Source organism: Molossus molossus, unplaced genomic scaffold (genome assembly GCF_014108415.1).
Source record: "Molossus molossus isolate mMolMol1 unplaced genomic scaffold, mMolMol1.p scaffold_m16_p_5, whole genome shotgun sequence".
Taxonomy (NCBI): Eukaryota; Metazoa; Chordata; class Mammalia; order Chiroptera; family Molossidae; genus Molossus; species Molossus molossus.
Window position 1 is genome coordinate 77,442,926 of NW_023425388.1, and position 12,519 is coordinate 77,455,444.

A 12,519-nucleotide genomic window follows, 5' to 3' on the forward strand; every position below is an offset into this window, starting at 1 on the left:
AAGTTATCAAGAAGCTTGATTTTGATGTACTTTAGGAAGCCCTGGTGATGTCATGATTATATTTTCATAATCTGTGACATGGATTGTTATTGAAGGCCCACTAGACTAAATCTGCTGTCATATAAGTTCTCCCCTACAGAAATAACTACAGGGGATTTGAAGAAAAGTGATATAATGATTTTCTTTCCCCAGCAATTATTTGAGGGCTGTCATTTTATAAATAGATAGGTTATATTTCTCAAATCAACACTAATAACAGATATTTATTATATAACTCAATATATTAGATGGATACCCAGAATATATGCTTTTTTTCAGTCCTCCATAAACCTATCATCTGTAGACACATGCATACCCATTACTACCCGCCCCTACCAGTGTTAGTGCTTTGAATATGTGACCGATGATTCATTTTCATCCAGGACTAGTAGTCACTAAGACCTGTGGATGCTGCCTTTGAAATCTCTCTCAGATCTTTCCCTTCAGCTGTCTTTCAAAGCCAGGTCCTCTTCCTCTCTGGCTGGTGTAATGGCAATGTCCTAAATGGTCTTTGGTCTTTATTTTTTATCCCACCTCACCCCTTCCCCCCTTTTCAAAAATATTTTTACCATGCTCCTCTGTCTTACCAAAACATGACTTTTATCTGGTCATTCCGACTTCAGTATCTTTTGATAACTTTTCAATGACTACAGGTTTCTTTATATCGATTATAAAATAATAAATTTTGGGTCTGGCTTTCAAGATCCTTTGCAATTGAATAGCTGTCCACATAGCCAACCTTATTTTTTTCCACTGGAATAACTTTATTCCAGGTAAGCAGGTCCTCTTAGGTTTCCAAACACCTCACGACCACATCTGCTCCTGTCCCATCCCATCCTTCCTCTTTGCTTTTATGTCATGTCTAAAATGCCTTACCCGACTCATAAATGTTCAAGGTTTAGCTCAAAGTCTGCCTCTTAAGTAACATCTTACTTTATCACCCCAACCCCATTTAATTCTGTGACCCATAAATCTTCATAAAACATCACTAGAATGTTTTTATGAGAATTTTTATCATTTTATTTCCTCTCCCTAGAATAGAATATATAGTAGAACATATAATAGGCATAAAATAAAGATCTCTTGGGTAAAAAAAAGGCATTGTACATTGCTTGTGAGTTTTCTTTGGCACCCCTCTGTTTTAGCAGTCAATATTCACATTTCTTACTTAGCCTAGCTTCTAAGGTCTTTTGCAATGTATTCAACTCTTTTGTTGTTGTTAATCCTCACCTGAGGATATTTTTCCATTGATTTTTATGTAGAGTGGGAGAGAGGGAGGGAGAGAGAGAAACATCAATGTGAGAGAGACACATTGATTGGTTGCCTCCTGCACAACCCCACCTGGGGCCGGGGATCAAATCTGCAACCCAGGTACGTGCCCTTGACCAGGAATTGAACCCAAGACCCTTTGGGCTGAGGGTTGATGCTCAAACCAGCCAGGGCTCAACTCTTTTTTTGCTCTGCAGTATACACCTTTCTAAGCCCCTAATCTCTCTTCTCATTGTGATTTTCACAAGCCATGTTTATACCTAGTTCAGTATTTTGGCTTATAATGCTTTCCTGACGATAAACACTTGGCTTGTCCCTTTTTTACCTGTAAATTTCATACGTCTTCATGAGGTTAAATTTGAAACCTTACTTTGCCATTACAACACACTACTGTCTCTTACCCAAATACCTATAGCATTTACCACTTGTGCCCTCCTTTTTTTTTTGGAAGTTAATCAAACTTAGAATTTTATTGAAAAAAAAAAAAAATGAACATTTTCTCAAATCTCAGCGTCCATATATGAACATTATATCCCTTTATGTATACTTGCTCCGAGGTGTAAGATGTTAACATCTGGTAAATCTGATGACGTATGTATGGGAATTTTTTGTTCTAGTTGTGTAGTTTTTTGTCTACGTCTGAAAAAAATTATACAAAATAATAGAATAATGAAATAGTGCTGATTTCATAAAATAATCCAAATATGTGGTGATATTAATATATAAGGCAATGCAAATCAGTGTGGAAAACTGAACCATTCAATTAAATGTTGATAGGACCACAAGCTATCCATTTGGAGAAAAAAGGTGGACTCCTCCTCCCTCATGTTTTACACACACACAAACCCCCATGGATCAACAAATTAAAAAATGATGAGGCACAAAAACAGAAACATGAGTAACAAGTGTTATATTCATGGGTTGAAATAAACATGATAAAGCATGACAAGAAAACTAAAAACCATAAAGGAAAAATACTGATAAATCAGAATTACATAAATATTATAACCTTATATATGGAGGGGTGGGGTGGGGTGGAGAACACCATGAAGTTATAAGATAAGTGATAAACCAGGGGCATATAGTAAGATGTTTCAGAGTTTTGCTCTAGAGTAACACTGCCTAGGCCCTGGCACTTACTAATGCTGTAACATGGGGAAATGTCCCCAACTGCTCACTTCACTCATTGGCAAAACTGGGAATAGTTTTGATTCATGGTGTTATTTCTGGGTATCTAACCCATATGTGAAAGCAAGTACCATGCCTGGCATATAATAATGATAAGAATAACTGCAGTAATATATTGGGGGCTTGCTATGTATTAGGTATTGTGCAAGCCTTTTAAATGCATCATGTAACGCATTCCTCACAGCAGCTCATCCAGTGAGGAAGACACTATTATTATCCCCATTTTACAGACAAGAACCCTGAGATTTAGAGAGGTTATGTAAACTGATGCATAGCTAGTAAATGATGGAGGTGGGGTTAAAACAGAGATGGGATCCATCCTCTCACCATTTACACCGTACTGTGGTGATTCTCAATCCAACTTAGTTCCCTTTTCCTGAGTTTTGGGACTATGTATTTAATCTTGACAGTTAATTGGACTTTCATGTCCCTTGCAGAAGGTATATGAATTGAGCTCTGTCAAAGGTATTTGAATACTGATATATCCATGAGGTTGCCATCTCAAAAGAAATTTTAAAGAAAGTCAGGCCATAAAGAATTAAACTTATTTTGCATAATCTACCATACCAAGATAACGTCTATAATAGTTTCTCCATACACACTTTTTAGGGTACTTTCTTTGGTTTTATTTTGAGAAAAGTAAAAATTCAGAGATGATTTTACCTTACCCACTGAGTATATATTAAAGTAGTAGCAAAGGTAGGTGTTTGCTATATCAAACAGAAATAATATTGGAAGTTGAATTCTCGTTCAAACATAATTTCAGATTTCTTATTGGAAAATTAAATTGATTTTGTTTGACTTTAGGGAGCTTTCTTTTTACTATTTTTAATTTATAGAAGTATAATTTATTCAAATTTTAGTTCACATTATAAGTCAGGATAAAATTTTTTGATAATATTAAAATTGAACTTTAAAAAAACCTTTATGAACTTCACATATTTACAGACTGAAGCTACCATCTATTTCTTTTGACAGATTATAGCCAGGTTTAATTTAGTTATTCAGAACAAATGTGAAAATACTTTTTGTATGGTATTACACATTTTTCTTCATAGTAATAATGTTAAATCATGTAAAACCTAATTTGGAAAGATAATAGTGAATCATACTCATGAGTTATGCCGCTTTAATCATGAAGAAGAATTGACTTGTAGGGACATGAAAGTATTTAACTCTCTGCCTTAACTATGATTTGTTAAAATCATTGCATTTTGAGGGAACATTCTCTTTGATTGAAACAACTTGTTATTTATCCCTCTATCTAGCTTTTCTTTTATTGATATATGGTAAAGAAAGAGGGACACTAGATACCCTTAGTATGATGTATATGGTAATACCATATATATTCTATTTACTACTTAGCTTTTTGGCCCCCTAACCTATCTTGAACAAAGCATCAAAGGAGGAAAAATGAAAATAAATAAATAAATAAATAAATAAATAAATAAATAAATAAATAAATAAAAGGCCTTTGCAGTTTAGGAGGAGAAGAGCTAGTACAGGCAATCAAGGAAACATCCAAAGGTGATCCCTTGGCATCTTGGTAACAATAGAAGCTACTGGAACACTTTAAAAATAGACAAGGAAGCAAGAAGTTATAGCTATCTGGTATCATTTAGTGTGGGATCAGTCATATTCAGATTTCTCAGCCCTGATGGATCACTGTATCACAGAATAGTACAATAAGAGACATCAAAGTTTTTACCAGTGTTTAGTATACAGTCTGACAGCGGTGCGTCATCTTTCTAAGGGACAGGGATATGGGCTTGGTAATTGAAGACTCAAGCATCTCCACTTGCTCTTGCTTCATTACTGGTTTAGTGTTGGGGTCCTCTGGCCCTCCCTTCATCTCCCATTTTCACCTGGAAATCTGAATTCATTTTCTGCCCTGGCCCTTGTGATCTCGGTTCTACTGGCCAGGCTCCCACCTGAACTTGTGATCTCTCTGTAACTTCCAACTTGGTGTCTTCATTTCCAAGGAAATGTCTTCTCATGGATGCCTGAGCCTTGACCTTCACTCTTGGGTTTACCCATGCAGCCATATATGTTTATTTTTTTCGACAAGGTGTTTCTCAGTCAGTTGTCAAAGGAAGTATTGTTGGGTGTTCATAATTAGACAAGTTTTGGAAATACTTTCATTTATATATGCACACACACAGAGAAAATAGTATTTCTTCAGATGTAATCATCCCATTAATATTACCTAAGAAAAAGGGAGATTACTTACTGCAAAGGATTCTGAGCAGGCTGGTTAGTAGCACTGCATGTTTGATCCTTCAACTGACTGTCGTGGTATGTCCAAGGTTGTTATGGGATGGTTTAGACTATTATCATTAACTCATCCTTTGGCAGTCTTAGAGACTTAGAGTCAGTTCTCATCAGTTTCTTTTTCGTAGGACCAATTTTTACCCCCATTAAACTAGCCTCAGACTCTTTCTAATAGGCTGTAAACCTTTGTGGGCATGGATTAAATACTTTTATCTTTCCACACTAAGCACAGTTCCTGGGTTCTCACCTTGCATGTTAGGGGAGCTTAACAAATGGCTTATTGGTAAATTAATTAATTATAAATGAGACTTCTGGATAGCCTGAATATTATTGAGCTTCTAATTGTTTCTTCAGCAGCATTAACTAGAAAACGCAATTTCCCTAGAGCTATTCTTTATCTTAGTTAATGTTGTTTTAGAGAGGGACTTTGTCATGATAATATAAAATTTTGATTAAATGGGAACAGCAGTTTATTTCTCTTTTACTAATAGCTTTACATAAAATACCATTTGTTTAATGGAGAAACAATTGGAAAGGAAAGATTTTCCCAAAGTATTATAACAAGTCATGGTATATAGTTTTACAGTGATTTATACTTTGTGTATAGGGCTTGCTCAGTTAATGTATTCACTTAATCAGGCACTAGGAAATTTTGACTGAGGAATGAGGTTATGAAATGGATGTGTAAACATGGAAGTAGAAAGAGACTATATTTTGAATAAGTTAATGCTGCTCTATCAAATTTAATGTTCTCTTTTTGCCTTGTCTTCACTTAGTAACTGCACCATTTCCCCCAGTATGTTAACTCTGGCCTAGAGTGAGTGAAAACTTTTGAGCTGCTACATTAAAACATTGTAGAGTATTGGAAATAGGAGTTAGCAAATCATTGCTTAAGGGGACAGATAATAAGCTAAGAAGGGTAAATGCAACTTACTAAAGGGCCCTGTATAAAAACAAATAGCTTATACACTGGGATGTCTTCATGGAGTGTTTGATCTCCATGTACCCTACTCTTAGATTATGAATCTGATTCAAACAGGGCCACTACTAACCCATTTGCATTTGTGAAAACTAGAGAAATGTGCCCTTCCTTCAGTAAAATTTTTGAGTATGTTTTGCAAAACTTGAACAATTTTATGTTCAGGCCTGAAGAAAGTGAGGATGTGGATAGTTACCCTCTCTGGCCTGATATAGGGATTCTGGGCTCCACCCTCCTGTAAGAAATGAAAGAAGAAGAGGTGGAAATGAAGGGATGGGGTTGGGAGTATGGGCTTGGGCATTTAATCAGCAGCAAACAGCTTCAGTTAACCCAAACAGTGGCTCCATAAATCAAGCTTATTTTTAAATCACTGACCAGAATATCTACATTCTATTAAGAATCATACAAAACTGCTTCTCAGAGGATATGCCCCTTTGGCTCAGCCTGGCTCTGTGGGATTGGGATATGGGAGCTCATTATCCTGGCGGGAGCACACCTATGTATGTACTACACACGTGCACCAAACGTCAGGCTCACATACCACTAGCAGTGCATACATCCTCCCATCCCTAGCCTCATAAGTCTGCCCTGTTTGCTACGGAAAATGAGCCAGTCAGAATTGGGCCTTCTAGAGCTGGGAACAAGTAATGGGATGTGCCAGTGAATTGCAGTTACCTGACTCCTCCAAATATATGCATGTTAATGAAGTCAATGTGGAGTTACAGGGCTAAGAACTTTTGCCATGGCTCTAGGTTTCAGCTGGGAGACCCAATATCTCTCCCCCTGCCATCACATATATTCTTATTTAACTTCACACATGTCTACTTCCTGAATACTGCTGCCCCTTCCCAGCTGTGGTGCTCTTATGCTACCCTGGATTCAATTTATATAGATGCACATAGCATTCTAATAAGTACTCAAAATAATGCAATGTTTCTGTATTTAAAGGAGCACTGGAATGTTTAAAATAGAATCTTGAACATTTCTTTTTTTTATCCTCACCCGAAAACATTTTTGCATTTATCTTCAGATAGAGCGGGAGGGACAGAGGGAGGGAGAGAGAGAGAAACATCGATGTGAGAGAGACACATAGATTGGCTGCCACCCACACGACGACAACTGGGGCGGTGGACAAACTGCAACCAAGGTACGTGCCCTTAGCAGGAACTGAACCCAGGACTCTCTGGTCCGCGGGCTGAAGCTTCAACCGTTGAGCCAAACCGGCCAGGGCGAATCTTGAACATTTCTTTTTTTTTTTTATTCTCACCCGAGGACATTTTTCCATTTTTTATTCAGATAGAGCGGGAGGGCGAGAGAGGAAGAGAGAGAGAGAGAAACATCGACGTGAATGGTACACATTGAGTGGCTGCCACCTGCACAACCCAACCAGGGCCAGGGACAAACTGCAGCCAAGGTACATGCCCTTAGCGGGAACCAAACACGGGTCTCTGTGGACCGCAGGCTGACGCTTTAACCGCTGAGCCAAACCAGCCATGGCAAACATTTCTTAATTAGAGTTTCCATGTTTTACTTTTCTTAAATTAATGCTTATATTTTTTATACTTCTGGTTGTTTAAATAGAATGTAACAATAAATTCAGACCACATATTGTAATATATAAAGCATATATTAGTTATCCATCCTCTAATTGTGTGGTTAGAATTATATAGCCCCCTGAGTTTCTGAACTAAAAGTAATATATGTTCCTTTTAAGGCTCTGAGTCTATTCAGGACTTGTTATGTGAGGTAGGAGGTAGAAGAAAGGGGATTTCTTCTGTCAGCAGTGCTCAGGAGACTCAATTGGGAGTGAATTCAAAGCCCTTGAAGACCTCAGGCTCCCAACTAAAATACAAATTTCAGTATTGGGTTATTCCTAAACTTAGAGTTAGATGATATTAGAAAGACTAGTCTAATGAGCTTTCATTTTAAAATTGTGCTAGTGACATAAATTAACATTGAGAATATAATTTCACCATGAAGTTGTTTATACTGTATATATAGTCTATTTTTAAATGTTTTATCATGGTATATTTCAACTATATACCAAGTTAGAATATGATAATAAACTCTTATGCAACATTACCAGGTCATAATGGCTAACATTTTGCAATTGTGTTTCCTTTAAAGCATTCCCTCCTTTACTTACCCCATAATTTTAAAGTAAATATCACACATCATGTCAATTCACCTGAAATATTTCAGCATTTATCTCTAGTTTATAAGCCCTTTTTAAAAATGTAACCACCATGACATTATCACATCTATAAAATTAATAGTTCCTTACTATCATCTAATACTCTTCCACATTCAGATTTCCCTGATTGTCTCAACAGTTTTTACAGATTGCTTGTTCAAATCAGAATCTATATAAGGTTTATACATTGTATTTGGCTGCTTATGTCTCTTGGGTTTCTTTTTTTCTACATTAATAAATTTTTATATTTTTCTTTAAATTTTCTTTTTTTTTCATTTATTTTTTATTGATTAATTTTTGTTACAGATGATTCTCCTTTTTCCCCCACTGATTCCCCCTCCCCCCCCTCCCTGCCCCTTCCCCAGATTGTTGTCCATGTCCACTGTTCATGCATACATGCGTATAAGTTCTGTGGTTCATCCCTCCCCCTCCTCCCCACTCCTTAGGGGATTGTCAGTCTGTACCCCGCTTCCGCGTCTCTGGGACTACCCCATTCCTCAAACTGTTATGTTCATTATATTCCACAAATAAGTGAGATCATATGAAATTTGTTTTTCTCTGTTTGGCTTGTTTCACTTAGGATGATACTTTCAAGGTCCCTCCATGTAGTCTCAAAGGATAAGAGATCTTTCTTTCTTACCGCTGCGTAGTACTCCATTGTGTATATGTACCACTGCTTTTTTATCCATTCGTCTACTGATGGGCACTTGGGCTGTTTCCAGATCTTAGCGATTGTAAATAGTGCTGCTACAAAGATGCAGATACATATATTCTTTCTTATTGGTGTTTTATGCTTCTTAGGGTATATTCCTAGAAGTGGGATCACTGGATCAAATGGAAGATCAATTTTTAATTTTTTGAGGTGACACCATATTGTTTTCCATAGTGGCTGCACCAGTCTGCATTCCCACCAGCAGTGTACTAGAGTCCCCTTTTCTCCACACCCTCGCCAACACTTGTTGTTTGATGATTTGTTGATGGCAGCCATTCTGACAGGTGTGAGGTGATACCTCATTGTTGTTTTGATTTGCATCTCTCTGATGATTAGTGATGATGAGCATTTCTTCATATGTTTCTTAGCCATTTGTATGTCCTGTTTGGAGAGGTGTCTATTTAGTTCCTCTGCCCGTTTTTTTAATTGGATTCTTTGTCTTCCTTTTGTGGAGTTGTATGAGCACTCTATCTTTGTTTCTATTGCCTTAGGTGATGTGTCAGTAAAAATTCTGCTGGGTATGATGTCTGTGATTTTGTTGCCCACAGTCTCCTCTAGGATTTTTATGGATTCATGAGTTACATTTAAGTCTTTTATCCATTTTGAGTTTATTTTGATGTAGGGTGTAAGTTGATGGTCTAGTTTCATTTTTCTGCAAGTAGCTGTCCAATTTTCCCAGCACCATTTATTAAAGAGGCTGTCCTTACTCCACTGTATGCTCTTGCCACCTTTGTCAAATATTAATTGAGCATATTGCCTTGGGTCCATTTCTGGGTTCTCTATTCTGTTTCACTGGTCTATATACCTGTTCTTGTGCCAGTACCAGGCTGTTTTGATTATAGTGGCTTTGTAGTATAACCTGAAATCTGGTATTGTGATCCCTCCAACTTTGTTCTTACTTTTCAAGATTGCTGTGGCTATTCGAGGCCTTTTTTGGTTCCATATGAACTTTTGAAGTAATTGTTCTAATTCTGTGAAGTATGCCATTGGTATTTTGATGGGGATTGCATTAATCTATATGTTGCTTTGGGTAATATGGACATTTTAATGATGTTAATTCTCCCAATCCATGAACAGGGTTAATCTTTACATTTTCTTATAATTTATTAAGGGAGCTTAAATGGAAAAATTGCTACCAAAATTAATGCATTAGACTTTATCTTTAAATCATTTATACATTTTTTACATCTTCAGATGTTTACATACTCAATGCTGAAATGTGAAGGGCTGAGAAAATGGGGGAAAAAAGAAAGGTTTCCTTTTTTACTCAGAAATAGGCGTGAATTGATTTTCTTACTCAACAGCAAAAACCAAGTGCAGAAATTTAGCCCCTATCCTATTTGAGTTCAAATAAGTCTGTTTTAAATCACATTTATGAACTACATTATAGTTCAACCTAATCAGAATATTACTTTAATTATGAATACAAAATCTATAAACGATAATCCCTTTGCTTCTGGGATCTTATCTTTTTGTCTTTCAGATTTGGGGTTTATATTGTCAGTAAGACAATGTTTCCTTACTAAACATATTTGTTTATATCTCCTCTACTGTTACCAATTAACATACCTACATGGCTTGTCCATTTAATAGTATTTCCCACTGAGTTCACTCTGATATCTCAAAAACATTGTTCTTTGTAAAAATAGTTGAATCATATATTTGCTTCTTTTTAAAAAATACTTATTTTGCTATTCTACCAAGTTGGTGCATTATTTTCTTTCCAGATGGATTCGAACAGAAAATCATTTCTTCTGCCACTGTAACTTTAACACTACCATGCTTGATATAAATTGTGTAGTTCTGCTAAAGTGCCTCAAAATTTTATCACTTCTTTTTATAAATTCTCAATCCTGTGATATCTTTCCTTTCTTAGGATATGAACGAGTCTGCCAAACAAGGAGATATTTTAGAATCCACAACAGATGCTGCAGAATGGAGTCTAGAAGTGGAACGTGTACTACCACAACTGAGAGTCACGATTAGGACTGACAACAAGGTACAGAGGAGAGAACACGTTTCGTTCAAATAGACTTTTATAAGGCATTTCAGGGTCAAGGGACTCCCATTAGTCCAGTGATTTAAGAAGGGTGTTAGGATTCAGTTTCCAGAATTTTGTCTTATTAGAGATTTAATTGTTGTTGAATGAGTAAAAAATGTAATATGGTAAAAACAAAACAAAAAACAAAGACTCGATTTTTAAAATGATTTGGAACACATAATGTTTCCCTGGAATTGAAAGGTATTTTCTCAATATATTTTGATATATATTTTTTACAATCATATTTTGTTTACGTGAATAGTGAATGAAATTGAAATTCCATGACTGTATACCAACTGAATAGAGTTAGCAGATGATTAAGAACTCTGTCAAATGACAAAATAGAAGACATCCTGGAAGCTGCCTTACATTATCTTTTAACTGCATATGATTAAAAGTGAAATACTATGAAAATAATCGAGAAATCATATGCAATAAGATTTTGGAATTAAGCCAGATAAACTGGCCTATTTAATCAAGTTTCTGCTTCCTTTTTACCCACAATTTATAAGTAAGAACTTCAAAACAAGCTAATAGGTGACTTGACGATACTGTTCTCATTAGTACTATAAAACAGTAATTTTTACAAAAGGGGCTAGAGAGACACCTAGGTAAAGAAATGGAAGGATTTTCATTCTTGGAGGCTGGAGACCAGGCCCAGCATTATGCAGCAAGATTCTAGGGAAGGGCCTCATTCTGAAAATGAGGTCCTGTGTCTGTCCCCAAAGTAGAAACCCTACAAAGATTGCTGTTTTCAGAGTGCCCTGGAAGCTTATTCATTCTTAGAATTCTGGATTTGGGCTTGTAGAACTGTATTCTAGAAAAAGTAAGAAGTACCTGAACTCCTAGGGCAGTCCTAGAACAGGATAAGGATGGATAGCAGACGAAACAAACTTTATCTAAGGTAATTGGGCAAAGAAGACAGCTATTATTTGACTGCACTGGGGGGTGAATTAATTGTTAATATATCGCTTATCTATAAATATGCATTAATAAGAATTTCTTCACTGATTAGATCTCTGCTAAAAGTCATAATTTACAAAGACATTTTTTTTTTTCCAAAAAATCTCATTTCTGATTTTTTAGTTGTATCACACCAAAGTCTCTTCATAAAATTAAAAATCACTAGTATTGTGAATCTAGTTAGAATGACATGTTAAAATAATTGTGTGGTTGGGAACTCTCAAGTACATCTTAATCCCACAAGGAAGCAAGTTTAATTTGTTTACTTTCAAGCTAAGTAAACTCTTGAAATCAAACATCTCATTTAGAACCTAATAGGATCACGAGAGTGTTTTTTGTTTTTAAAGTGAACACTGTCATAGATTTCTACATAATAGAAGTAACTGAATAAAGAAAGAATATTAATGTAACTGCCAACACGTTCATTTTCACAAAACTAAGTCCAGGACAGATTCTGTTACAAACCAGTATATATTATAGTAATCAAAATCATGGATAATGAGAGAATCAGTATTCTGCTTTAGGGAAGAACTAAGCAGTTTAAAGTTGGACTCTTAGTCTCATGCCATACCTTTTCAGCCTTGATCTTATGAGGATATACTGTGCAAAATTAATTATACAGTTGGGCTTTATAGGCAACATTCCAAAATGTCAGATAAAGTTTTGGGTATTTTTTAAGCATTTTAAAAAATATGTGAATATCACTTTAAATTTAGATTTTTGTGGTAAAACACACTCATCTAAAGCCATATTTTATTGCTTTTTCAGAACTGTTCTCTAGATCATTGATCTATGTGTCCAGTATTTCAAACTTTTCTTTTTTTCTAAGTATTTCAGATGTAGCAAATGAGAAATACAGCTTT

The 12,519-nt window shown here is 35.8% G+C and overlaps 1 protein-coding gene across 1 annotated transcript in view; it reads left to right on the forward strand.

The window, feature by feature from the left end:
* The window catches only part of IFT57 (intraflagellar transport 57), a 57,077-nt gene that overhangs the window by 19,247 nt on the left and 25,311 nt on the right, over positions 1–12,519 (forward strand). Inside the window, exon 6 of the mRNA XM_036242978.1 lies at positions 10,529–10,651. Coding sequence (XP_036098871.1) covers positions 10,529–10,651 — 123 coding nt within the window. The remainder of the gene's footprint in view (positions 1–10,528; positions 10,652–12,519) is intronic.